Source organism: Cherax quadricarinatus, chromosome 75 (genome assembly GCF_038502225.1).
Source record: "Cherax quadricarinatus isolate ZL_2023a chromosome 75, ASM3850222v1, whole genome shotgun sequence".
NCBI classification, from domain to species: domain Eukaryota; kingdom Metazoa; phylum Arthropoda; class Malacostraca; order Decapoda; family Parastacidae; genus Cherax; species Cherax quadricarinatus.
Genome location: NC_091366.1, coordinates 5,752,742 through 5,780,543, shown reverse-complemented (window position 1 = coordinate 5,780,543; position 27,802 = coordinate 5,752,742). Strand labels below are relative to the sequence as shown.

The 27,802-nt window shown below is 37.9% G+C and overlaps 2 protein-coding genes across 4 annotated transcripts in view; both read left to right on the top strand.

Annotated features, from left to right (window-relative positions):
- LOC128691850 (uncharacterized) overlaps window positions 1-27,802 on the top strand; it is a 406,268-nt gene that overhangs the window by 144,090 nt on the left and 234,376 nt on the right. The window lies entirely within an intron of this gene.
- Window positions 2,662-27,289, top strand: LOC128691894 (B-cell receptor-associated protein 31). Of its 2 annotated transcripts, XM_053780867.2 has the most exons (7): window positions 2,662-2,778; window positions 5,480-5,585; window positions 9,706-9,806; window positions 20,360-20,516; window positions 20,828-21,018; window positions 24,469-24,629; window positions 26,631-26,680. In XM_053780867.2, the coding sequence occupies exons 2-6, from the start codon at window positions 5,494-5,496 to the stop codon at window positions 24,618-24,620; spliced, it is 693 nt and encodes a 230-aa protein (XP_053636842.1). In that variant the 5' UTR covers window positions 2,662-2,778; window positions 5,480-5,493; the 3' UTR covers window positions 24,621-24,629; window positions 26,631-26,680. The 2 variants fall into 2 exon arrangements, with proteins under 2 accessions (XP_053636842.1, XP_053636841.1); XM_053780866.2 differs by having other exon boundaries at window positions 24,469-27,289.

The window sequence follows — 27,802 nt, the reverse complement described above, 5'->3', positions numbered from 1 at the left end:
ATGATGATCAAACTAAATGTAAATTATGTGATCAGGCATATTGTCACTCTCTTGAACACTATGTGCTTAATTGTCCACTTATTGAGGAATACAGAGACAGACAGTATAATAACCTATGTGACATGTCAAGATATCTTATTAATGAAAATAAGATACCAGATATACTAAGCAAATTTTCTAAATTTGCTTGTAACAGATAAGTGAACTATAGATATGTAGATATAAATCCATATGTATTCCTGTTAACCCTTTGGGGCCTAGTTCCTAGGCCTTTTGTGTATCCATATGCTCTCGCACTACCGTCCACAGGATGGATATGGGGTGCACAATAAACTAGCCACTTCGGTGGCAAAATCTAAATCTAGACACAGTTGGGTGTCTTTATTGATGAAACGTTTCACCTACACAGTAGGCTTCTTCAGTCAAATACAGAGGCAGCAGTGTAGTAGTGAAATGAAGATGATGTAATCTGTAAGATGGAAGGTCTCGAAGATATAGTGAATCTCTTCCCCATAACTCTTCCAGATCTCCCACCTCACTTTTGACAGTATTTAAGAGTGAACATTAAAATGGTATAAAATACCTCAAAACTTTAAGGGTGATGGACTGATTACATCGTCTTCAAGTATCTTCTGCTTCTATCAACTTTTCTGTACTCGACTGAAGAAGCCTACTGTGTAGGCGAAACGTTTCGAAATAAAGATACCTAACTGTTGCATATGTGTCTTACCTAACAACAGTATTTAAGAGTCCGTTCTCATGCTTCAGCTTCATATTGTTCCAGACCATGAAGCTGAACTCTTCTCCAGGCTGAGGGACTGACCACCTTCTTCCAGACCATGAAGCTGAACTCTTCTCCAGGCTGAGGGACTGACCACCTTGTTCCAGACCATGGAGTTTAACTCTTCTTCAGGCTGAGGGACTGACCACCTTGTTCCAGACCATGGAGTTTAACTCTTCTTCAGGCTGAGGGACTGACCACCTTGTTCCAGACCATGGAGCTGAACTCTTCTCCAGGTTGAGGGACTGACCACCTTGTTCCAGACCATGAAGCTGAACTCTTCTCCAGGCTGAGGGACTGACCACCTTGTTCCAGACCATGGAGCTGAACTCTTCTCCAGGCTGAGGGACTGACATCTTGTTCCAGACCATGGAGTTGAAATCTTATCCAGGCTAAGGGACTGACCACCTTGTTCCAGGCCATGGAGCTGAACTCCTCTCCAGGCTAAGGGACTGACCACCTCAAATACTTTTTCTCGAAGGTTGATGGACTAATTACATGTTTATTTCACAACATCTGCTCCCTCTGTATTTGACTGAAGAAGCCTACTGTGTAGACGGAACATTTCATCAGTAAAGATACCCAACTGTTGCTTCAAATTGTCGGTATTTAATACCATTTTCACCCCTCAAGGGAGGTTCCTTAACGTTGTTGAGGGGCTCTTGATCTATGGAATTGGATCTGTGCTCCAGTTCAATTGAACCTAAATACCTTCCATCCCCCACAGGCGCTGTATAATCCCTACGGGTTTAGCGCCCCAATTATTATAATAATATACCATTTCAACGTATAAATTACCTAGGATAACCCCCAAAAAAGTCAGCTGATGGTCTGTATAAGTTGTATCATGTACTTGTAGAATTTAAAGATTATTATTAGCATTAGGGCCCAGTCCCTGGACCCATTATGTACCTCTGTAACCTTTTGACTACTACCCACAGGATGAGTATGGGGTGCATAAGAAGCATATTAAACTAACTGGCCTCGCATGGGCCAGTAGGCCTTCTGCAGTGTTCCTCCATTCTTATGTTCTTAAAGTTGTTAAGGGGCAGGTAAGTTCCTCTGTCTTCTAATAACATGTTCATTTTTCCACTATAATCTACCTTATCCATAATTACTATCACATTTGCTTTGTCTGCTTTTGTAAGGTGAAGTCCAGGATCTTAATTCATGGTATAACTTAACAGAGCTTTGAGGACAGGGGGTACTTAGGTGCAACAGTAATTATGAACAAGACAGTGGGTACCTAGGTGCAATAGTAATTATGAACAAGTCAGGGGATACCTAGGTGCAATAGTAATTATGAACAAGTCAGGGGGTACCTAGGTGCAATAGTAATTATGAACAAGACAGTGGGTACCTAGGTGCAATAGTAATTATGAACAAGTCAGGGGGTACCTAGGTGCAATAGTAATTATGAACAAGTCAGGGGGTACCTAGGTGCAATAGTAATTATGAACAAGACAGGGGGTACCTAGGTGCAACAGTAATTATGAACAAGTCAGGGGGTACCTAGGTGCAATAGTAATTATGAACAAGTCAGGGGGTACCTAGGTGCAATAGTAATTATGAACAAGTTAGAGGGTACTTAGGTGCAATAGTAATTATGAACAAGTCAGGGGGTACCTAGGTGCAATAGTAATTATGAACAAGACAGGGGGTACCTAGGTGCAACAGTAATTATGAACAAGACAGGGGGTACCTAGGTGCAATAGTAATTATGAACAAGACAGGGGGTACCTAGGTGCAATAGTAATTATGAACAAGACATGGGGTACTAATATGCAATAATAATTATAAACAAGGTAGATCACAGTTGAAAATTAAGCACAATATTAAAAAAACAAATGTACTTAGGTACCCCTTAAATATTTGTTAACATGGTCGTCACCACCATCAGTGTCAAGTGTGTCAGGCTGGACCTCACTACCTCTGTTATATTCCTCTCTGTTGGCGTTACCATTACATTTGTGTGTGTGTAACACATCAGGTGACTGGTGAGTGTTCTTGGTGCTCTTTTTGGTGTATTTAACCTGGTGACTGACACTTTAATAGTCAAATATAGAGGGAAATAGTGACGTGTGTGTGTGTCTGCATACACGTCCCTCACGTAGTTTTTTTTTTTTGTGTTGATTATATTGTAGGCTTTTATGTTGATGATTTATCATGATAATATGTATAATTTTTCCAGATTTGTCAGTAATGAGGAGTTATGGGGTATTTTGAAGTTAATATTGAGTGATAGTAGGCTGGTGAGGACACTCAGTTATGACAACTCTTATTTTAAGTGACAGCTGTTATTATATACTTATTTTCGCAGCTAAATGTCTGTCAGCTATGAAGGGAAGCTAAATTTTTCATGGAGTTGCATATATCAGCTGGATTTGGGGTTCTTAACCTCTTTCGTTATTCACTGCTTAAGGACCCCAATGGAAACATGTCGCTGCGTTTTTTGGGTTATCCTACGTAATTTACACATGTTAAACTGTATATGATAATTGTACTTAGGTGTACCTGTACCTAACTAAACTTACTTATGTCAGCAGACTTCTGGCAAGACAGCAGTTTGAGTGAATGTGAATTTCTTTTCCTTATTTTTGGGTCGCTGCCTCGTGGGAAATGCCAACATGTTAAAAAAAAATAACCTAAAACCTATTTTGGTTTAATAAAAAATATCCTAAAACCTATTTAGGTTTACTTGCCACAATTAAAAGAACTTCGTACTTTCCAAAGACCCCAAAGGAAATGTCGCTGACTTTTTTTTGGGTTATTCTAGGTAATTTACATGTGTTACGATGTATGATAATTGTATTTGTGCACCTGTGCCTAAATAAACTGACTAACAGTCAGTCAAAATTCTTTTCCTGTATCTGAAACCCTGGATACAGAATTGTTAAAAAGGGAAGGAATGATTTAGATATTTTGACAATGCAAAACTAAAAGTCATGTTGAATCTAGTTTCTCGATTTATATTTTAAAAAAAATGCCCTGAAGTTGCCACAAAAAAAATTTAAATATTTTGCAAACAATGTATCTCGGCAAGAATATTTACTTATACGCATACTGTGTAACAACAAACAAAACAATTATAGAAGTAACCTAAAAAAAAAAAAAAAAAAATATATTATATATAACGATCTCTTGTTTCCAGGTAAGATTACCTGACCGAATTTTTTTTTTTTTTTTGGTGAGGGTGACTTAACTAGTAAAGTTAAAATTAACCTTACTAAAGTAAGTAATATTCTGTATACATGATGTTCTAGGATTATCTGGATGGGAAGTATCTGATGACATGATAGCATTGAAATCTTATCTTATATTCTGAGTGGACGACTCTGCCTCTTAAACACACTTGAAGTGAAGGAACAATTTCAGCATTAAGTACAATAGTGTATAGTTATCTTTAAACAAAAGACTATGAACAGTTTAGTTAGAATATGTGATGAATAAAAAGAATACTGTAAGAATATTTTAATTTCTGATGAAAATATTAGTTCAGCAGAAAAAATGACTGTCCAGTTGTCACTGTCTTAATTTATCAGTTTTCTCGTAGGGATTACATAAGATTTTAATTTGATTTGTTCTTCCTTGCAAATCATTTTGTAGCTCATCTTCAAACATTTTTAAAGTGAGTACACTATCACCTCTTTTATATTCCACTTTCAGTTGAACTTTTTTTTTTTTTTTTTTTTTTTTTTAAGGCTTTCTTAAAATTGTTCAGTCACATACAGGAGTCTGTCAATACTCTACCATATGATGTTTAATTTGTATTATATTTCAGTGACAATCCCTTGTTAATGATGATTCCAAGGTCTCTTTATAGACCTAGAGAGCAGTGAAGCTGGAGTCAGCCTTGGGCCATACTTTACCCAAAATACATGGCATACTTTTTTGGCTCTTAGTTCTTCTGCAGTGCCCCCCCTTTTCTTTGTCCTTAGACTTGTCCCACTTCTACTACTACTGCAACTACCACTCCATTACTACTACTGCTTCTACCACTACTATTGCCTCCTTTCACTCCCCTCTCTATTTCTCATGCCACAAAAACTACTCTCCCTGCTTTCTAATACCACCTCTACTATTACTATTTTCTTATCTTCCTCTCATCCCTGTCCCTCTCTTATATATACTGGCTCCCTCATTTGTATTAGCATGACTTGTAAATAGTCCAAGTTGGACCTAACCGTCATCATAGGCTCCTCTCTCCTATGTGTGGATTATTTGTGTATCATTGTAATGTTTGTAAAGTACCTAGGATAATTCAAAAATGCCAGTACACTTGAAATCCTGCTAGATGTTAACACCATTTTACAGTATTCACTCTTGTATGCTATACTTGTTCATTGTACAACAATGTAATCATCAGTAACTACAATCCCTCATCGTCAGTGATGCTTAAAACTCATCAGACCCAGTAAGTGCAATGGGAGGGTCTGGCACTTCCCTCATGGCCAGTGATGATTTGAGGATGAACAAGGGGGGAAAACCGTGGCTAAAAATTCCTCTGAATGCCTGAAAGTTGTCAATTATTGAGTTGCCAGGAAATATCTGTATGACATCTGCCAATGTGAGGTGTTGGCAGTGGTCCAAGCTTAAGCTCTTAATTAATGATGGTTCCGGGAGACTACGTGTACATGTCATGCCCATGAGATTAATTTAGAATTATTCTGTTAATTTTGTTCTATATTTATTCTCTAGCACAAACCAGCAAGATGAGTATCCAGTGGACATTGATTGCGGGTGTGATGTATGTGGAACTGGCTGTGACAATTTTGCTCCTCATACCAGTGATCTCACCATCTAGGTACAGTATGACTTTTGTTTTTACTGACTCTCAGGAAAATGAAAAAAGTATCTATGATATAATTTCATAATTATGACTTCTAATTGGTATACTGGTTATAGGGATTCTGTATTCTAAATATTGATTATACTCACATTCAGGCATTCTGGTTTTTTGCTTTTAAAATGATATACAGTGGACCCCCAGTTTGCGATCAGCTCCCAATGCGACCAATTATGTAAGTGTATTTATGTAAGTGCGTTTGTACGTGTATGTTTGGGGGTCTGAAATGGACTAATCTAATTCACAATATTCCTTATGGGAACAAATTTGTTCAGTAATGGCACCTGAACATACTTCTGGAATGGAATAATATCGTAAACCGGGGGTCCACTGTAGTAAAACTTTTTTTTTCTATATCATTGTAAAAATAGTTAAGGTTTATGATTTGAAATAACATTTGGCTTACTTTTTCCCATAAAATGCAATTATAGCAGCAGTTTCAATTAAGTGAGAATATACATGTTTTATTATTATTATCACACTGGCCGATTCCCACCAAGGCAGGGTGGCCCGAAAAAGAAAAACTTTCACCATCATTCGCTCCATCACTGTCTTGCCAGAAGGGTGCTTTACACTACAGTTTTTAAACTGCAACATTAACACCCCTCCTTCAGAGTGCAGGCACTGTACTTCCCATCTCCAGGACTCAAGTCCGGCCTGCCGGTTTCCCTGAATCCCTTCATAAATGTTACTTTGCTCACACTCCAACAGCACGTCAAGTATTAAAAACCATTTGTCTCCATTCACTCCTATCAAACACGCTCACGCATGCCTGCTGGAAGTCCAAGCCCCTCGCACACAAAACCTCCTTTACCCCCTCCCTCCAACCCTTCCTAGGCCGACCCCTACCCCGCCTTCCTTCCACTACAGACTGATACACTCTTGAAGTCATTCTGTTTCGCTCCATTCTCTCTACATGTCCGAACCACCTCAACAACCCTTCCTCAGCCCTCTGGACAACAGTTTTGGTAATCCCGCACCTCCTCCTAACTTCCAAACTACGAATTCTCTGCATTATATTCACACCACACATTGCCCTCAGACATGACATCTCCACTGCCTCCAGCCTTCTCCTCGCTGCAACATTCATCACCCACACTTCACACCCATATAAGAGCGTTGGTAAAACTATACTCTCATACATTCCCCTCTTTGCCTCCAAGGACAAAGTTCTTTGTCTCCACAGACTCCTAAGTGCACCACTCACTCTTTTTCCCTCATCAATTCTATGATTCACCTCATCTTTCATAGACCCATCCGCTGACACGTCCACTCCCAAATATCTGAATACGTTCACCTCCTCCATACTCTCTCCCTCCAATCTGATATTCAATCTTTCATCACCTAATCTTTTTGTTATCCTCATAACCTTACTCTTTCCTGTATTCACCTTTAATTTTCTTCTTTTGCACACCCTACCAAATTCATCCACCAATCTCTGCAGCTTCTCTTCAGAATCTCCCAAGAGCACAGTGTCATCAGCAAAGAGCAGCTGTGACAACTCCCACTTTGTGTGTGATTCTTTATCTTTTAACTCCACGCCTCTTGCCAAGACCCTCGCATTTACTTCTCTTACAACCCCATCTATAAATATATTAAACAACCACGGTGACATCACACATCCTTGTCTAAGGCCTACTTTTACTGGGAAAAAATTTCCCTCTTTCCTACATACTCTAACTTGAGCCTCACTATCCTCGTAAAAACTCTTCACTGCTTTCAGTAACCTACCTCCTACACCATACACTTGCAACATCTGCCACATTGCCCCCCTATCCACCCTGTCATACGCCTTTTCCAAATCCATAAATGCCACAAAGACCTCTTTAGCCTTATCTAAATACTGTTCACTTATATGTTTCACTGTAAACACCTGGTCCACACACCCCCTACCTTTCCTAAAGCCTCCTTGTTCATCTGCTATCCTATTCTCCGTCTTACTCTTAATTCTTTCAATTATAACTCTACCATACACTTTACCAGGTACACTCAACAGACTTATCCCCCTATAATTTTTGCACTCTCTTTTATCCCCTTTGCCTTTATACAAAGGAACTATGCATGCTCTCTGCCAATCCCTAGGTACCTTACCCTCTTCCATACATTTATTAAATAATTGCACCAACCACTCCAAAACTATATCCCCACCTGCTTTTAACATTTCTATCTTTATCCCATCAATCCCGGCTGCCTTACCCCCTTTCATTTTACCTACTGCCTCATGAACTTCCCCCACACTCACAACTGGCTCTTCCTCACTCCTACAAGATGTTATTCCTCCTTGCCCTATACACGAAATCACAGCTTCCCTATCTTCATCAACATTTAACAATTCCTCAAAATATTCCCTCCATCTTCCCAATACCTCTAACTCTCCATTTAATAACTCTCCTCTCCTATTTTTAACTGACAAATCCATTTGTTCTCTAGGCTTTCTTAACTTGTTAATCTCACTCCAAAACTTTTTCTTATTTTCAACAAAATTTGTTGATAACATCTCACCCACTCTCTCATTTGCTCTCTTTTTACATTGCTTCACCACTCTCTTAACCTCTCTCTTTTTCTCCATATACTCTTCCCTCCTTGCATCATGTTTTATCTAGAAAAATGAGGTGTAGCATATGGAGTTTGCTTGAACCAAGAACACTGGTACAAGCAAATGTTCTTTGCAGGAAAATTTCAGTACTATAAAGGAATCATTATGGAAAACAGTAAGCCAGAAGGAAAACGAGGTGTGCATTTACTTAAAAAAAAAAAAAGGCAAATCACCATGTATTGAAGAACCACCTGGTCACTTTTTTTTAATGTACTGGTAATGGGCTGTGCTAGTTTGTTTAAAACTCTCAGTAACACATATTGATGCAAAAGGTGCAGAATTTATCAAGATTTCTTTGCATACACCAACTAAATTGCCCAGTACAGTAGAACCTCGGTTTTTGTATGCCCTAGTCTGTGTAAAACTATAGTTATTCTCTATAAAATGTATTTTTTGTTAATATGTTTGGGTGTCTGGAATGGATTAATTGGATTTAGATTATTTCTTATGGGAAATATTAACCAAAAATACATTTAATAGAGAATAACTCTAGCTTTACATACAGACTAGGGCATACGGAAACCAAGGTTCCACAGTATGTCTCGTCCAATCTTTCTTTTTACCTTTTCATTTTTTAACGCACTGGCATAGTCTCCCACCGAGGCAGGGTGACCTAAAAAGAAAAGCAAAATATTTTCTTGTACTTTTCACTACTTTTCTGTTTTTTGCAATGTGAATTACTATGTTTTTAGTTTACATATGATTCTGATGTTTACATATAAACATCAGAACCATTGCTTTCCTACCCCCCTCACACATATTATGGAAAAACTCAGGCATTGCATGTACAGTAGTTAACCTGTAAACGGTCCAGGCAGATCTACGTTCACATGTGTAGTGCTACAAAAGTAGATCTACGCTTTTTTTACATACGTATTTTCAAATATAAAAAAAAAAGATCTACTTTTTTTACATTCAAATGTTGAAAAAACGTATATATACGTTTGGACCGTTTACGGGTTAGTGAACTCTGTCCAAGAGTGTTTGAAAAAAGAAAGTTTGAAGCACTGCTTATACATGTAAAAAAATCAAAATATATTTAACTTTTCTTAATTTGAAATTTAATTTTTGCATGCATATTGAGTACATATAGTAATTTCACCCCCTTAATTAAACGCAGTTGGTGTGATATATACATGGATGTTCAGTATACTGTGTGTGTATTTTTGTCCTCCTCCTCTTCTTAAAAAAAAAAATCTTTCCAGACGTGTGCAGACATTACAATTTGGATGACTGCAGTGCAGCATCCTCACCGTTCCTTCAGTGTTCAGGCAATGCACATTCCAACCTGCACACAGTTTGAAGGATTTGCTCTGCTACTGGCAATACCTCGTATTTGCCCAGTAAATACTTTTACTAATAGTAATCCTAGTTTAGCATAAGTTTTATCTATTATATATTGCTTGTTTCAAGCCCCTTTCCCCTTGTACTGGTTTTCTTGTTGCTATCAGAGTTCAAACTAATTTCATTTATGATTTTCAGATGGCACTCAATCTTCAAATCCCGCTTCCTTCGAAGCATTGGAAATATGTCGCACATTTACTTCAAAGTGTTTCTTCTACTACTCAGCCTCTTCTTTTTAGGTAAGACAATTCAAATGTCATTTATTAAAAATTGGCGCAAAGGGTGCAGTTTCATCAACAAGATTCCTTTGCATACACCAACTAATGTGCCCAGTATTTTTCATTTCTTTTTACCTCATTCTTTTCATTTTTTTTTTAATGCAGACGAAGTCTCCCACTGAGGCAAGTTCATCTAAAAGGAAAAATAAAAAGTTTTTCTTTTTACATTAGTAATTTATACAGAAGAAATTACTAGCTCCTTGCTTCAACTTAAGGGGGATACCTGTAGACCCCTGGCTGTCTTTAAGAAGACTCTGGGCAGGCACCTAAAGTCAGTACCTCATTAGATACGCTGTGGTTTGTATATTGGTTTACGTGTGGCCAACAGTAACAGCCTGGTTGATCAGGCCCTGATCCACCATGAGGCCTGGTCACAGACCGGGCCATGGGGACATTGACCCCCAAAACCCCCTCCAGGTATACACATCCTTCTCATATTTGACAAAATCTATCTTGTTTACTTGTGTCACCCTGTACACGACTATGGATAGTACACTTGCTGTTTAGAAAAATTCTAAAATGTACTTATATGTTTTAAGTTATATTTAAATAATGTACCTGTTAAGCTTTTATACTGAAGCACAATATAGAAAAATTAAATATTTTTACACTCCAGCCAGTTGCATGGTACCTCAGACCACTCCTTAGTTCTGTATCCCAGATGTTCTTGAAGGCTTCCTAGAGAGCGCATTGTGGAATAACTCTATTTGGGGTCTAGATCATTTACTAGATAAGGTATCTGAAACATCAAATGCCCATTGAAAAAACCAAACATCACCATTGTAAATTGAGAAGAATTTGATACTAAAAGCATCCTGGATTGTTTTCACAAATTAAAATACTGTACTAGGAGGTAGTGTGTGCTATAACTACTTAACCCTTTGAGGGTCGACAGGCCCTCTCCAAAACTTGTTCTCAGGGTCGGCCAAATTTCAAAACAAAAAAAAAATTATTTTTTCTTATCAAAAGATAAAGAATCTTTTCCCGATCATAATGACACCAAAAGTATGAAATTTGATGGAAAACTTACGGAATTATGCTCTCGCGAAGTTAGCGGTCTTGACGATGTTTATGTATCGGCGATTTTGCCCACTTTGAGCCCTATTTTCGACCAATTCCATTGTACTAGTCGACAAAAATCATAACAATTTCGCTAGAACTCCATTTTTTCTATCGAATGAGTACAAGAAACCACCCATTTACCAATTTCAACCATCCAATAAAGTGGTCAGAATTTAGCAATTTTGCCAATTTCTCACAAATTTCAAAAGATGCCAATTTCCGAATAGGGTCCAGAATAAACAAAAAAGACATTCCTGGCACTAAAATAACAAGTTATCTGTTCGTTAGTCACTTCCCCAGGCCTCTCTTATATTTCTTTGGCTTTCCACTTTGAATTTTTATTCTTACAAAAAATAGAAGATTTACTGTTATGCAGAGTACTGCATTAGTGTAGAAATAGTATAAATAATATCAGCGCACTTGTGAAAGAATATTAGACTCACCAGTTGACGTGTATTGGACACTTGGCATGATTTGTTTACTTTTGAACTTTGATAAAAATCGAACATTTCTGTTACTTTGTGCTCAATTTCAAGGTACTTTTCATTGTAAAACCAGTCAAAATCACCTCAATTTCTGTAATATGTCTTCCATTCTATAAAATGAGACCAAGAAAACTAGAATACAACAATAAATACCATACGAAAATGCAGTGCAAAGTTGCTGTTTTATTCCAAAAACACGGTCAAAGTTTTTTTTTCCTCATTACGGACTGTGTGCTGCAGGATTTTTTTTTATACTGCGCACACTGACCACATAGACCCATTCTTTCATATGTAGACCTACCAGCTTTCTCTCATTAGATTTGAAGGCACTGGAATCTAGGCGTACTAGTACGTCAAAAACCCTGGGTTGTAAGCCGTACTAGTACGGCCGACACCCTCAAAGGGTTAATTAAAAATTTTATAAGAGATTCCCCACAAGAGACACCATGAGCATACTTGTGCTTCTGTCACTACAAGTATACAGTAGGTGATGGTAACCACATGTCTTCTGAACTCCTCAGTGTCTTCTTCTTAAGTCACTTTTGAAAATCTTCAACATATGAGGCCTTACTCTATCCACTATATATTTTTTTTTTTTTTTTAACAAGTTGGCCATCTCCCACCGAGGCAGGGTGACCCAAAAAGAAAGAAAATCCCCAAAGAGAAAATACTTTCATCATTCAACACTTTCACCTCACTTGCACATAATCACTGTTTTTGCAGAGGTGCTCAGACCACAACAGTTTAGAAGCGTATATTTATAAAGACACACAACATATCCCTCCAAACTGCTAATATCCCGAAACCCCTCCTTCGGAGTGCAGGCATTGTACTTCCCATTTCCAGGACTCCAGTCCGGCTATATAAAAATAACCGGTTTCCCTGAATCCCTTCACTAAATATTACCCTGCTCACACTCGACAGATTGTCAGGTCCCAAATACTATTCGTCTTCATTCACTCCTATCGAACACGCTCGTGCATGCCTGCTGAAAGTCCAAGCCCATCGCCCACAAAACCTCCCTTACCCCTTCCTTCCAACCTTTTCGAGGAAGACCCCTACCCCGCCTTCCTTCCCCTTCAGATTTAAATGCTCTCCATGTCGTTCTACTTTGATCCATTCTCTCTAACTGACCAAACCAACTCAATAACCCCTCTTCAGCCCTCTGACTAATACTTTTATTAACTTCACACCTTCTCCTAATTTCCACACTCCGAATTTTTTGCATAATATTTACACCACACATTGCCCTTAGACAGGACATCTCCACTGCCTCCAACCGCCTCCTCACTGCTGCATTCGCAACCCAAGCTTCACAGCCATATAAGAGTGTTGGTACTACTATACTTTCATACATTCCCTTCTTTGCCTCCATAGATAACGTTTTTTGTCTTCACATACACCTCAACGCACCACTCGCCTTTTTTCCCTCATCATTTCTATGATTAACCTCATCCTTCATAAATCCATCCACTGACACGTCAACTCTCAAGTATCTGAAAGCATTCACTTCTTCCATACTCCTCCTCCCCAATTTGATATCCAATTTTTCTTTAAATCATTTGATACCCTCATCACCTTACTCTTTTCTATGTTCACTTTCAACTTTCTACCTTTACACACACTCCCAAACTCATCCACTAACCTCTGCAATTTTTCTTTAGAATCTCCCATAAGCACAGTATCATCAGCAAAAAGCAACTGTGTCAGTTCCCATTTTGTATTTGATTCCCCATAATTTAATCCCACCCCTCTCTCGAACACCCTAGCATTTACTTCTTTTACAACCTTATCTATAAATATATTAAACAACCATGGTGACATTACACATCCCTGTCTAAGACCTACTTTTACCGGGAAGTAGTCTCCCTCTTCTACACACCCTAACCTGAGCCTCGCTATCCTCATAAGCTCTTTACAGCATTTAGTAACTTACCACCTATTCCATGTACTTGCAACATCTGCCACATTGCTCCCCTATCCACTCTATCATATGCCTTTTCTAAATCCATAAATGCAGTAAAAACTTCCCTACCTTTATCTAAATACTGTTCACATATATGCTTCAATGTAAACACTTGATCTACACATCCCCTACCCACTCTGAAACCTCCTTGTTCATCCGCAATCCTACATTCTGTCTTGCCTCTAATTCTTTCAATTATAACCCTACTGTACACTTTTCCTGGTATACTCAGTAAACTTATTCCACTATAATTTTTACAATCTCTCTTGTCCCCCTTCCCTTTATATAAAGGGACTATACATGCTCTCTGCTAATTCCTAGGTACCTTTCCCTCTTTCATACATTTATTAAGCAAAAATACCAACCACTCCAACACTATATCTCCCCCTGCTTTTAACCCTTTGAGGGTTTTCGTCGTACTAGTACGTCTTACGCGTAGGGGTTTTTGACGTACTAGTACTCATAAATTCTAGCGGCCTCAAATCTAGTGGGAGAAAGCTGGTAGGCCTTCATATGAAAGAATGGGTCTATGTGGTCAGTGTGCACAGTCTAAAAAAAATCCTGCAGCACACAGTGCATAATGAGAAAAAAAAACTTTGACCATTTTTTTTTTAATAAATCAGCGACTTTGCAGTGTATTTTCGTATGGTATTTATTGTTGTATTCTAGTTTTCTTGGTCTCATTTTATAGAATGGAAGACATATTACAGAAATTGAGATGATTTTGACTGGTTTTACAAAGAAAGGTGCCTTGAAATTGAGCTCAAAGTAGCAGAAATGTTCGATTTTTACCAAACTTCAAAAGTAAACAAATCGTGCCAAGCGTGCAATACACGTCAACTGGTGAGTCTAATATTCTTTCACAAGTGCACCAATAATATTTATACCATTTTTTACACTAATGCAGTAGTCTGCATGAGAGTAAATCTTATATTTTTTGTGAAAATAAAAATTCAAACTGGAAAGCAAAAGAATATAAGAGGGGCCTTGAGACGTGACTAATGACTAGAGGAAATGTCATTTTAGTGCCAGGAATGTCTTTCTTGTTTATTCTGGACCCTATTCGGAAATTGGCATCTTTTGAAATTTGTGTGAAATTGGCAAAATTGCTAAATTCTGACCACTGTACTGGATAGTTGTATTTCATAAATGAGTGGTTTCTTGCACCCATTCGATAGAAAAAATGGAGTTCTAGCGGAATATTCATGTTTTTTGTCGACTAGTACAGTGAAATTGGCCGAAAATGGGGCTCAAAGTGGGCAAAATCGCCGATGCGTAAACTTCGCCAAGACCGCTAACTTTGCGAGAGCATAATTCCGTAAGTTTTCTATCAACTTCCAAACTTTTGGTGTCTTTATGATCGGGAAAAGATTCTCTATCTTTTCATAAGAGAAAATATTTTTTTTTTTTTTTTTAAATTTGGCCGACCCTGAGAACGATTTTCGGAGAGGGCCTGTCGACCCTCAAAGGGTTAACATTGCTGTCATGATCCCGTCAGTTCCAGCTGCTTTACCCCCTTTCATTCTACGTAATGCCTCGCGCACCTCCCCCACACTTACATCCTGTTCTTCTTCACTCTTAAAAGATGGTATACCTCCCTGGCCAGTGCATGAAATTACCACTTCCCTTTCTTCGTCAACATTTAAAAGTTCCTCAAAATATTCTCCCCATCTACTAACTCCCCTACTCTGTTTTAACTGACAAACCCATTCGTTCTCTAGGCTTTCTTAACTTGTTTAACTCACTCCAAAATTTTTTTTTATTTTCATTAAAATTTCTTGACAGTGCCTCTCCCACTCTATCATCTGCTCTCCTTTTGCACTCTCACCACTCTTTACCTTTCTTTTACTCTCCATATACCCTGCTCTTCTTATAACACTTCTGCTTTGTAAAAACCTCTTTTTATGTATTAAATTTGGATGCTCTCATATATTTTGAATTCTAGACACCACAAACTTAGTTATGTTCTGTAGTTAATAATTTTTTTTTTTTTTAAATTTTGGCAGTTTCCCACCAAAGCAGGGGGGCCTGAAAAAGAAAAACTTTCACCATCATTCACTCCATCACTGTCTTGCCAGAGGTGTGCTTACACTACAGTTATAAAACTGCAACATTAACACCCTTCAGAGTGCAGGCACTGTACTTCCCATCTCCAGGACTCAAGTCTGGCCTCCTTGTTTCCCAGAATCCCCTCATAAATGTTGCCTTGCTCTCACTCGAACAGCACATCAAGTCCTAAAATCTGTTTCTCCATTTGGTCCTATCTAACAGGCTCGCACATGCTTGCTTGAAGTCCAAGCCCCTCTTCTACAAAACTTCCTTTACCCCCTCAATCCAACCTTTCCAAGGCCGACTTCTACCCTACCTTCCCCCCACTACAGATTTATACACTAACATTCTATTTCGTTCCACCCTCTCTCTGTGTCTGAACCACCTCAACAACCCTCGTCAGCTCTCTGGATAATAGTTTAGTTTTGGCAATCCCACACTTCCTCCTAATTTCCAAACTACGAATTCTCTGCATTATATTCACACCACACATTGCCCTCAGACATATCTCCACTGCCTCCAGCTTTCTCCTTGTTGCAGCATTCACCACCCATGCTTCACACACACATAAGAGCGTTGGTATAACTATACTCTCATACATTCCCCTCTTTGCTTCCATGGACAAAGTTCTTTGTCTCCACAGACTCCTCGGTGCACCATTCACCTTTTTCTCATCATCAATTCTATGATTCACCTCATCTTTCATAGACCCATCTTCTGACACGTCCACTCCTAAATAGTATCTGAATACATACAACCCCATCTATACATGTAAATATATTGAACAACCACGGTGACATCACACATCCTTGTCTAAGGCCTACTTTTACTGGGAAATAATCTCCCTCTTACCTACATACTCTAACCTGAGCCTCACTATCCTTGTAAAAACTCGTCACTGCTTTCAGTAACCTACCTTCTATACCATACACCTGCAACATTTGCTACATTGCCCCCCTATCCACCCTGTCATACACCTTTTCCAAATCCATAAATGCCACAAAAACCTCTTTAGCCTTATCTAAATACTGTTCACCTGTGTTTCACTGTAAACTCTTTGTCTACACACCCCATACCTTTCCTAAAGCTTCCTTGTTCATTTGCTATCCTACTCTCCATCTTACTCTTAATTCTTTCAATAATAACTCTACCATACACTTTACCAGGTATACTCAACAGACTTCTTCCCCTATAATTTTTGCACTCCTTTTGTCTCCTTTGCCTTTATACAAAGGAACTATGCATACTCTCTGCCAGTCCCTATGTACCTTGCCCTCTTCCATACATTTATTAAATAATAGCACCAACCACTCCAAAACTATATCCCCACCTGCTTTTAACATTTCTATCTATCCCATCAATCCCAGCTGCCTTACTCCCTTTCATTCTACCCACTGCCTCAAGAACTTCCCCCACACTCACAACTCACTCTTCCTCACTCTACAAGATGTTATTCCTCCTTGCCCTATACACAAAATCACAGCTTCCCTATCTTCATCAACATTTAACAATTCCTCGAAATGTTCCCTCCATCTTCCCGATACCTCTAACTCTCCATTTAGTAACTCTCCTCTCCTTTTTAAGAGTCAAATCCATTTGTTCCCTAGGCTTCCTCAACTTATTAATCTCACTCCAAAACTTTTCTTATTTTCAACAAAATTTGTTGATAACATCTCTCCAACTCTCATTTGCTCTTTTTACATTGCTTCACCACTCTTTTAACCTCTCTCTTCCTTGCCATATACTCCTCCCTCCTTGCATCACTTCTGCTTTGTAAAAACCTCTTACATGCTAGCTTTTTCTCTTACTACTATATTTACATCATTCCACCAATCACGCATTTTCCTTCCCGCACCCACTTTCCTGTAACCCCAAACTTCTGCTGAACACTAACACTACATCTTCAACCCCATTGCTTATACTCTCGCTAGCCCATCTATCCTCCAGTAGTTGTTTATATCTTACCCTAACTACCTCCTCCTCTTGCTTATAAACCTTCACCTCTCTTACCTGCTGCTTCCATTTTCCTTGTATCTTGTCTACCTTTTACTCTCACTGTAGCTACAACTAAAAGTGATCTGATATATTTGTGGCCCCTCTATAAACATGTACATCTTGAAGTCTACCCAACAGTCTTTTATCTGGTAGGTAAGACACATAGGCAACAGTTAGTCAACTTTATTCCGAAACGTTTCGCCTACACAGTAGGCTTCTTCAGTCGAATACAGAAAGTAGGCAGGAACAGTAGAGATGTGAAGATGATGTAATCAGTCCATCACCCTTGAAGTCGTAGAATTTGAGGTTGTCAGTCCCTGACCACTTTATTGGGTAGTTGAAATTGGTAAATGGGCAGTTTCTTGTATTCAATTGATAGAAAAAAAGGAGCTCTAAAGAAATAGCTATGAGTTTGGTCAACTGGAACAATGGAATTGGCCGAAAATTGGGCTCAAAGTCAGTGAAATCGCCGATGCATATAGTATATCGCCAAGATCGCTAACTTCGCAAGAGCGTAGTTTCATGAGTTTTCGATCAAATTTCATACTTGTGGTGTCATTACCATTGGGAAAAGATTCTCTCTCATTTCATTAGAATTTTTTTTTTTCTTTTTTTTTTCTCTCTCGACATCAAGAGACACTTCAGGATTTGGGGTTGCGACAGTGAAAGGGTTAACATCTCTCAAAATCTCTCTCTCTCTCTCTCCTATACACCTCTCTTCTCCAGGTGCATACACACTTATTATGACCCACTTTTTGCATCCATCCCTTATTTTAATCCACATAATCCTTGAATTTATGTATTTATATTCCCTCTTCTCCTTCCATAACTGATCCTTCAACATTGTTGCTACCTCTTAGCTCTCTCTCAGATACTCCTGACTTAATCCCATTTATTTCTTCCCACTGAAACTTGCCTACCCCCTTCAGCTTTGTTTTGCTAAGAGCTAGGACATCCAACTTCTCTTCATTCATAACATTAGCAATCATCTCTCTATCATTCGCACTACATCGAAGGACATTCAAGCATCCGAGTTTTACAAGTTTTTCTTCACTTTTATTTAGTATTTTCTACAGAAGGGGTTACAGCCCATTGCTCCCAGCATTTTAGTCACCTCATATGACACGCATGGCTTACGGAGCAAAGATTCTTTTCCACTTCCCCATGGAGACTAGAGAAAATAAAGAAGAACAAGAACTATTAAGAAAAAAGAAGAGAAACCTAGATGTGTGTGTGTGTATATATGCATGTTCATGCCTGTGTACTGTAACCTAAGTGTAAGAAGTAGAAAGATATACCTCTTATCCAGCGTGTTTGAGACAAAAAAAAGAACACCATCAGTCCTACAATCATGTAAAACAGTTACAGGTTTCTGTTTCACACTCACTTGGCAGGAGAGTGGTACCTCCTTGTTTGTTGCTGTCTACTATCCTAATACCTACATGTATAGTAATCGTATTATATTTAAAAAAAATTTCCTCTGGGTTGCCCTGTCTTGGCTGGAGATGGCCGTCGAGCTGAATAAGTGTAGTGATATCTGCAATTACATTGCACCTGTACAGGAGGACTCTGCTTATTCAGTACCCTCTTTTTGGTGTTCCATGTTTTCTCTGGTTTTCAATTGAGCCGTTGCTCATTATGTTTGGTGCTTTTTCTGTTTTTGGGCAACAGATGTATATTATGGTGTAAATACGTCAGACGTTTTAGATGCATTCAATTTTGAAAAACACTTTTTCACTCTTCAGCGATTTTCACTTATCACTGGGGGACAGGAGCCTAACAGCCGCAAAAGCGAGGCCCTCCTGTATATGGTTTAGTTTCATAAAAGGCTTAAAATTAACAATACATTTTGATGAAACTCTTTATTTATAACTACAATACAGGAGGGCCCCACTTATACAGCAAGTTAGGTTCTGGGCTACTACTGTACAGTGGATCCCCGGTTTATGATCAGCTCCCAATGCGACCAATTATGTAAGTGTATTTATGTAAGTGCGTTTGTATGTGTATGTTTGGGGGTCTGAAATGGACTAATCTAATTCACAATATTCCTTATGGGAACAAATTCAGTCAGTACTGGCACCTGAACATATTTCTGGAATGAAATAATATCGTAAACCGGGGGTCCACTGTATAGTGAAAATTGCTGCAAAGTGAAACATGGCCTCTTTTTCACTTTCAAATGCATATAATAATAATGTATTTATTTCTACTAGCATAAAAGCCTGGTAACATGTTTACAATATCATAATATACTAACTGAGCAATACAGTTAGGCCTAGAAAATGCATATACAGTACATACATTACTTACCTTAAAATATTTTTGTACTTATAGTGAGTGGTGAATATATTTATTGTAAGAAATCTGAATAAATGAAAATGGGTATAATTAAAATTCATTGTACTAGTGGAATGCTGTAAGGTGAAGTGCTGTAAAGCAGGATACATTATTTTTTTTTTATTAACACACTGGCCGATTCCCACCAAGGCAGGGTGGCCCAAAAAAGAAAAACTTTCACCATCATTCATTCCATCACTGTCTTGCCAGAAGGGTGCTTTACACTCCAGTTTTTAAACTACAACATTAACACCCTTCCTTCAGAGTGCAAGCACTGTACAGTGGACCCCCGCATAACGATTACCTCCGAATGCGACCAATTATGTAAGTGTATTTATGTAAGTGTGTTTGTACGTGTATGTTTGGGGGTCTGAAATGGACTAATCTACTTCACAATATTTCTTATGGGAACAAATTCGGTCAGTACTGGCACCTGAACATACTTCTGGAGTGAAAAAATATCGTTAACTGGGGGTCCACTGTACTTCCCATCTCCAGGACACATCTGCACCTAAATTAATATTATTGCTTGTATAAATGTTCATTGGTTTCTTGTTTATTACATACTTTTAAGAAACAAGCGTAAAAAAAAAGGCAACTACCTACTCTTCTTTCAGATGCTATTCGTGAGATGCGCAAATACAGCAATGAATTGTCTGAGCAGGGTCGGGTTGAACATGGCATTCATTTGGACGCTGAAATGCAGGCACACATGAGGCTGTTCCGAGCTCAGCGCAACTTTTACATCTCTGGATTTTCTCTCTTTCTTTGGGTGTAAGTAACCTTGCTTGTTATTATGCCTTTGAAATATAATATCCATTTTTATTCTTCCATGCTGGTGGTATTCATTTGGCAGTTTTGCCTTTGATTTTTTTAACACATCGGCCGTCTCCCACCGAGGCAGGGTGACCCAAAAAAAGATGAAACAAAGTTTTCTACTTACCATTTACAAGTCACACTTGTAAATGGTCCAAGTTGGACCAAAACATCGTCTTAAGTTTCTCTCTCCTATGTGTGGGTTATATCTGTATTGTTCCAGTCACAGTAATGTGCTTTTTTCTTTCTGATTTTTTTTGTCATTCTAGGGTCCTTCAACGCCTGACAACCCTCATCTCGCGTCTTGCTGTAGCAATGGCTGAGGGACAAGCAGCACTTAAACAGGCAAAGTCTGCTTCTGAAACTGCAGCTCAGCTCCTGAAGCAGGACAAGGCAGAGAAGGAAGAAGATCAGCAGAAGGAAGCAAATGTCTCGAATGAAATTAAGGAGTTAATGGAAGGCAAGTACTACAATGATTTTGATTTGACTATTATTACTCCTGATTTCTGTAACTTGGTTGTTATTCAGTGGGAGATCTTGAGTTCCTGAATGATTCCTTATGGATTTATTGCTTGTCCATGAGGGTAATAGAGTATTTACTAACTGCAGATAGAATATGTTTGTTTCCAAGTACAGTACTGTATTCTTCAAGTTTTGCCTCTTCATTTACTTGTAATGCTGATATCTGTAACACCTTTGTTAGTTGATATGTTTCACTGCTATATTATTATTTTTTTTTTTTTTAACAAATCGGCAGTCTCCCACCGAGGCAGGGTGACCCAAAAAAGAAAATCCCCAAAAAGAAAATACTTTCATCATCATTCAACACTTTTGCCTTACTCACACATAATCACTGTTTTTGCAGAGGTGCTCAGAACACAACAGTTTAGAAGCATATATGTATAAAGATGCACAACATATCCCTCCAAACTGCTAATATCCCGAACCCCTCCTTTAGAGTGCAGGCATTGTGCTTCCCATTTCCAGGACTCTAGTCTGGCTATATAAAAATAACTGGTTTCCCTGAATCCCTTCACTAAATATTACCCTGCTCACACTCCAACAGATCATCATGTCCCAAATACCATTCGTCTTAATTCGCCCCTATCGAACACGCTCGTGCACGCCTGCTGGAAGTCCAAGCCCCTCGCCCACAAAACCTCCCTTAACCCTTCCTTCCAACCTTTTTGAGGACGACCCCTACCCCGCCTTCCTTTCCCTACAGATTTAAATGCTCTCCATGTCATTCTACTTTGATCCATTCTCTCTAAATGACCAAACCACCTTAAAAACCCCTCTTCAGCCCTCTGACTAATACTTTTATTAACTCCACACCTTCTCCTAATTTCCACACTCTGAATTTTTTGCATAATATTTACACCACACATTGCCCTTAGACAGGACATCTCCACTGCCTCCAACCGTCTCATCGCTGCTGCATTCACAACACTCATATAAGAGTGTTGATACTACTATATTTTCATACATTCCCTTCTTTGCCTCCATAGATAACTTTTTTTGTCTCCACATATACCTCAATGCACCACTCACCTTTTTTCCCCTCATCAATTCTATGATTAATCTCATCCTTCATAAATCCATCCACTGACACGTCAACTCACAAGTACAGTGGAACCTCTATTTGCGAGTTTAATCCATTCCATGACCTTGCTCGCAACTGGATTTGCTCGTTTGCAGAGTCAATTTCCCTCATTTAAATAAATTGAAATGCAATTAATCCGTTCCAGTGGAATTCTGTACTTCAATAATTTCGCTAATATCAACTCTACGGCTTATTTATCTATCTCACTTCATCTAATATGACATAATGAACAATATAAATAACAGAAACCTGATATATACTCTAAAATGAATAAAATGTCATTAATGTAGTGGTATGGGCAGTGTCGGCAGTGGACGAGAGTTTGTCTGGGGACCGGGCAAAATACTTCATGAATAATTTTGCTAATATCTATACGGCTTATTTATCTATTACAGTTCATCTAATATGACATAACAAACGATATGAATAACATAAAAACATGATATATACTCCAGAATGAATAAAATATGTCATTCGTGTAGTGGTACGGGCGGTGTCGGCGGTGGACGAGAGTTTGTCTGGAGACCGGGCAAAATACTTCATGAATAATTTTGCTAATGTCATCTATACGGCTTATTTATCTATCACAGTTCATCTGTTCATCTAATGTGACATAACAAACAACATAAATAACGTAGAAACATGATATATACTCTAGAATGAATAAAATGTCACTATGTAACAGGTGGAGGCGACCACAACTGCTCCCTCTTTGTTGTGGTAAACACTGCCATCTAGTGACGGCCTTTTGAAGCAGTCTGTTATTATAATTATTATATGTAGTACATTATTATTATATATTATTATTATGCATATTCTATTATTATTATTATTATTGTATTATATTATTATTCTATTATTATATGTATTATTATTATACATTATTATTATTATTATTATTATTATTATTATTATATAAATAACTTGTAATTTTTATTCACACAAAAAATATAAGATTTACTGTTATTCCTTATTGCAATAATTGTATAAATGTCAACCCATTCACGACTGCATATTGGAATGGACAGTGACGTCATTTGTTTACTCTGAAACAGCCAAGCAATGGACCATTTCTCCTAGGTTGAGCTCAATTTCAAGGCACTTTTTGTCATGAAAGCAATCAAAATCACGTCTATTTCTGTAATATATTTTCCATTCTATCAACCGAGACCAAAAAAGCGAGAATACAACCATAAAAACCATTCGAAATTACCGCTAAGGGGTGGCTAATTGCTGAGAAGTGAACTCCATTATTTATGCTTAGATTTCTTTCATTTTTGGTGTACGTTAAGAAGCATCTTTCCATCATACATTGCCCAAGTTTCAATAAGATAGTCCAACAAACAAATGAGGTACAATTCAAGAGATCAAGAGCCCCTCACCAGTGTCAAGGAACCTGCCTTGAGGTCTGCTCGCTTATGGAAATTTTGCTCACGTATGGAAGCAAAAAATCGGCCCATCGACTGCTCGTATTTGGAAAAACTCTCACGTGGACACGCTTGCAAGTAGAGGTTCCACTGTATCTGAAAACATTCACTTCTTCCATACTCCTCCTCCCCAATTTGATATCCAATTTTTCTTTATCTAAATCACTTGATACCCTCATCACCTTACTCTTTTCTGTGTTCACTTTCAACTTTCTACCTTTACACACACTCCCAAACTCATCCACTAACCTTTGCAATTTTTCTTTAGAATCTCCCATAAGCACAGTATCATCAGCAAAAAGCAACTGTGTCGATTCTCATTTTGTATTTGATTCCCCATAATTTAATCCCACCCCTCTCCCGAACACCCTAGCATTTACTTCTTTTACAACCCCATCTATAAATATATTAAGCAACCATGGTGACATTACACATCCCTGTCTAAGACCTACTTTTACCAGGAAGTAGTCTCCCTCTCTTCTACACACCCTAACCTGAGCCTCACTATCCTCATAAAAACTCTTTACAGCATTTAGTAACTTGTTACCTATTCTGTATACATGCAACATCTGCCACATTGCTCCCCTAACTACTCTATCATATGCCTTTTCTAAATCCATAAATGCAATAAAAACTTCCCTACCTTTATCTAAATACTGTTCACATATATGCTTCAATGTAAACACTTGATCTACACATCCCCTACCCACTCTGAAACCTCCTTGCTCATCTGCAATCCTACATTCTGTCTTACCTCTTAATTCTTTCAATTATAACCCTACCGTACACTTTTTTTTTGGTAAACTCACTCTATATATAATAAATAAATCTTTTTGATGCTTCAATAACCATGGGTTTAATTGAAATTCTTACCTCGTAGAAAAACTCCGCCTTGAGGCAGAGCGAGATGCGGCTCTGAAACAGGCCCAGGCTGTAGGTCGTGAATATGACCGCATGTTGGAAGAGCACTCCAAGCTCCAAGAAGAACTCAAGAAAGCTTCAGGAGTTGAGGAATCCAAGAAAGATGATTGAGATATTATTGTAAGTGGAGTGCTGTAACACATTTGTATTTTTGAGGATACTGATAATATAAACATTGCTATTTCTACACATTCATGGATGATCATTAGTTTGTGAAAATTAACATTATGGTATCGCCTATTTTTTGCCAGTTAAATGATATACTCTACATAGTTACCCCTGTTGCTGGGTTTTGACGGAAAAATTAAGTAGCGGTGAATTTGACTTAATGGAACATTCTGAAGATAAGTTTATTGCATTTATTTTAATAGAGAAGGTGGAACATATGTATCAGTGCAGTTGTGTGTATCCAGCTTTAACTTTAAGCAGGGCTTCTTACGTTTCTTAAGACAGTTGGGTACTTGTTTAGGAGTCTGTTCAGTTAACTAAAAATTTTCTTGCTATCCTGCCTCATGCTGTCATGGTTAGCACTTTACTAATGTAATAGAGATTTTATACAGATTCTTTTAATACCTGTCTCGCAAAATTGTATTGCCGCAACATTTTTTGATCTTGAATAGACTAGTGAGTGAACATAAGGCTGTGTGAAATAAATGCTAAAAAAAATATCTGCACTAGCTGTGTCTTAAATGCTGAGATTCTTTGCTTGGCAAATAAACTAGCTATTGGATGACTATATTTTGACGTGCTTTACTAAGGGAAAATATTTGGTGTGATGCTATTAAAAGCTAAAACAAATAATTCTGCAGATATTAAATATTTGTTACAACTCCATGTCATCTAATGTGTGCCATTACATGCTTAATGCAGTTTTACTATGTACCATAAATTGAAGGAGCATGAATGAGTACATGACAAAATGCAGGTATACCCTTGTTGTACATTACACTCACATGCACACTTCCAGGGAAGGATCCAGGAAGAGAACAGGTAAACCCAGGAGGAGACAACAGGTAAACCCAGGAGAATACAAGCATCCAACCGAGAGTGTCTAGGAAACACTTTTTCATTGTAAGGACAAGGGAAGCGAAATGAACTAGACAACACGGTTTACCTGGAGAGGGTTTTGGGGGTCAGTGCCCCCGCAGCCCGGTCTGAGACCGTGCAAGTGTCTTACACACGTGAAACAAAGTGGTTTATTTAGTTTAGAAATCTAAATTATTAACACAAGCTAAAACATTGTAAGAGAAGAGTATGAAAGGGAGAGGAAAATTTTTGAACTACCATAACAAAAAGAAAGGCATAAGGTGTCGGTTTTATAATGTAGAGGAGTTGGTACAAATGGCTTAGTATATTTCTTCAAACACAGAGTTGACAAATGGAGTGAGTTACATTAAGATGTCTGAGACAAACTTCACAATAGTTGAAGAGATTATAATCACTGTGGGTATCAGTTACACTTGCATGCATACGCTCAATTTTTTAAACTGAAAGATAGTCTGTAAATTCAGAGTCTCAAACTCTTAACATCCATGTATTTTAGTTACATCTTAAGTCTTTGATAGATTATAGCTTAAAATTAAGATGTCCAGTGTGTGTTCTGTAAATCTTCAGGGAAATTCTTAGCTAAGTATGTATAAATGCAAAATTGTTGAACATTTTAACATGGTTATCAAATGTTAAGATTGCTCAATTTTGCCAAAACATTCAGTATTTTGTGGGAAAAAACAAATGAACAAAATACAGCATTTGCTGGGCTTTAGTACTTATTTCTTCCCTTTTGTTTTTCCTGTTTTAATTGATTTAACTCGCAGCTTTAAGGAACTTGAATATTCCGGTGTTTACGTACGGCAGTAGTTTGTTTTAAATCATAGATCTGCTCGTACAAATTAATGTATACAGTTTGGGGAAGACCCAAGTATAGTACTGTAATGCTTGACATGATCATATTGATGTTCTTTAAATAATTGAAGAATTTTCCTCGATAGCCAACCAGGATTCTTGCTCTTCCTATCTTCCACGGGAATGGTATACCATATCTTAACCCCAGGTTATACGAGTGAATCGTAGTGCTGTTGCTGAATGCAAAAATTATATTTTTGCACGTGTTTTCATGAACAGAAGACACTGAAGCATAAGTGGGATTGAAGAGGGAGGTATGTTCAACACAACTTGAAAATCAATATGGAAGTATGTTAAACACGACTAAAAACAAATCCCACCCATTTCATCGACCTTGGTCATTATCTACTGCATATCGTGATGGTGACTGACAGTACACCATCAAATCGGTTTCGTGATTATTATTTGAATTAAGAAACTTTACCCTTGTTTTATTCATCAAGCAGTAAGTTTCACCAAGCTAATTTGAAGTTCATTAATTTCCCTTATGAAAAATCAGGCAAGTAGTTATTGGTCATGAAGTCTAAACTACTTATAAGGTAACCTGTTTATTTGTAAGAAAGTTATACTAATACCTTTTTGCTTATTCTTTTTGGTTTACATCAAAATTTGTATTGTTTCTCATATTTGGAGTATTTCTCCACAAATATTGAATACTGTATAATGCATTGAGTGAAGTATACAGTGCTTTATTGCCATATGTATATCCAAAGAATATTTTATACAAATTTTCATTATCTTTTTTGTTTCTCTTAATTTTAATGCTCCTATTTGATTGTCAATAATGCTGTCTTCAGTTACACTTGGTTTCCCTAGGGAATTTTACAATATTGTAGTTCTTATTTTGGGATTGTTTCAAAATAAAAGTTAAAACTTTGCTTAAGTCTGTCATTCAGAACTGAATATTCCTTGGTGATGAAGGGCTCTTGATAAGAGGAATTGAAGCTGCCCATTTTTTCCTTAGAACAGATTTACTTCCCATTTCTCATGCACTGTATAATCCCTGGTGGTCTATTGACTGTTCTCATAGTGTGTGTGCAGCGCTGTATGACCCTTATGGGTTTAGTGCTTAGTTATGATTATAATCTCTGTGTGTGACTGAAATGTGTTGTGTGGGATCGCTAAAGTTACAACAACAGAACCACCGGCCAGTTCCTAGCTTGTAAATGGAGAGGGCATTTGTCTGTTGGGTTATAGATGTAGCAAAATATTCTCAGTAGCATGCCATCTCCCACCAAGGCAGGGTGACCTGAAAACAAAACACTTAACCATCATTTGCATATCACTGTCTTGCCAGAGGCATGCAGATATGACAGTTCAGATGTCTCTCCAAACAGTGAATATATCTAAACTCTCCCAATACTACTGGGTATGCAGTTTGGAAATAGATA

What these genes read in the sequence shown, in the direction of transcription:
- LOC128691894 (XM_053780866.2), top strand. Translation starts at nt 5,494, where the DNA reads ATGAGTATCCAGTGGACATTGATTGCGGGTGTGATGTATGTGGAACTG. An exon ending in CCAGTGATCTCACCATCTAG is followed by an intron (nt 5,586 to 9,705) that starts GTACAGTATGAC and finishes TATGATTTTCAG; the next exon opens with ATGGCACTCAATCTTCAAAT. An exon ending in TTTTCTCTCTTTCTTTGGGT is followed by an intron (nt 20,517 to 20,827) that starts GTAAGTAACCTT and finishes TTGTCATTCTAG; the next exon opens with GGTCCTTCAACGCCTGACAA.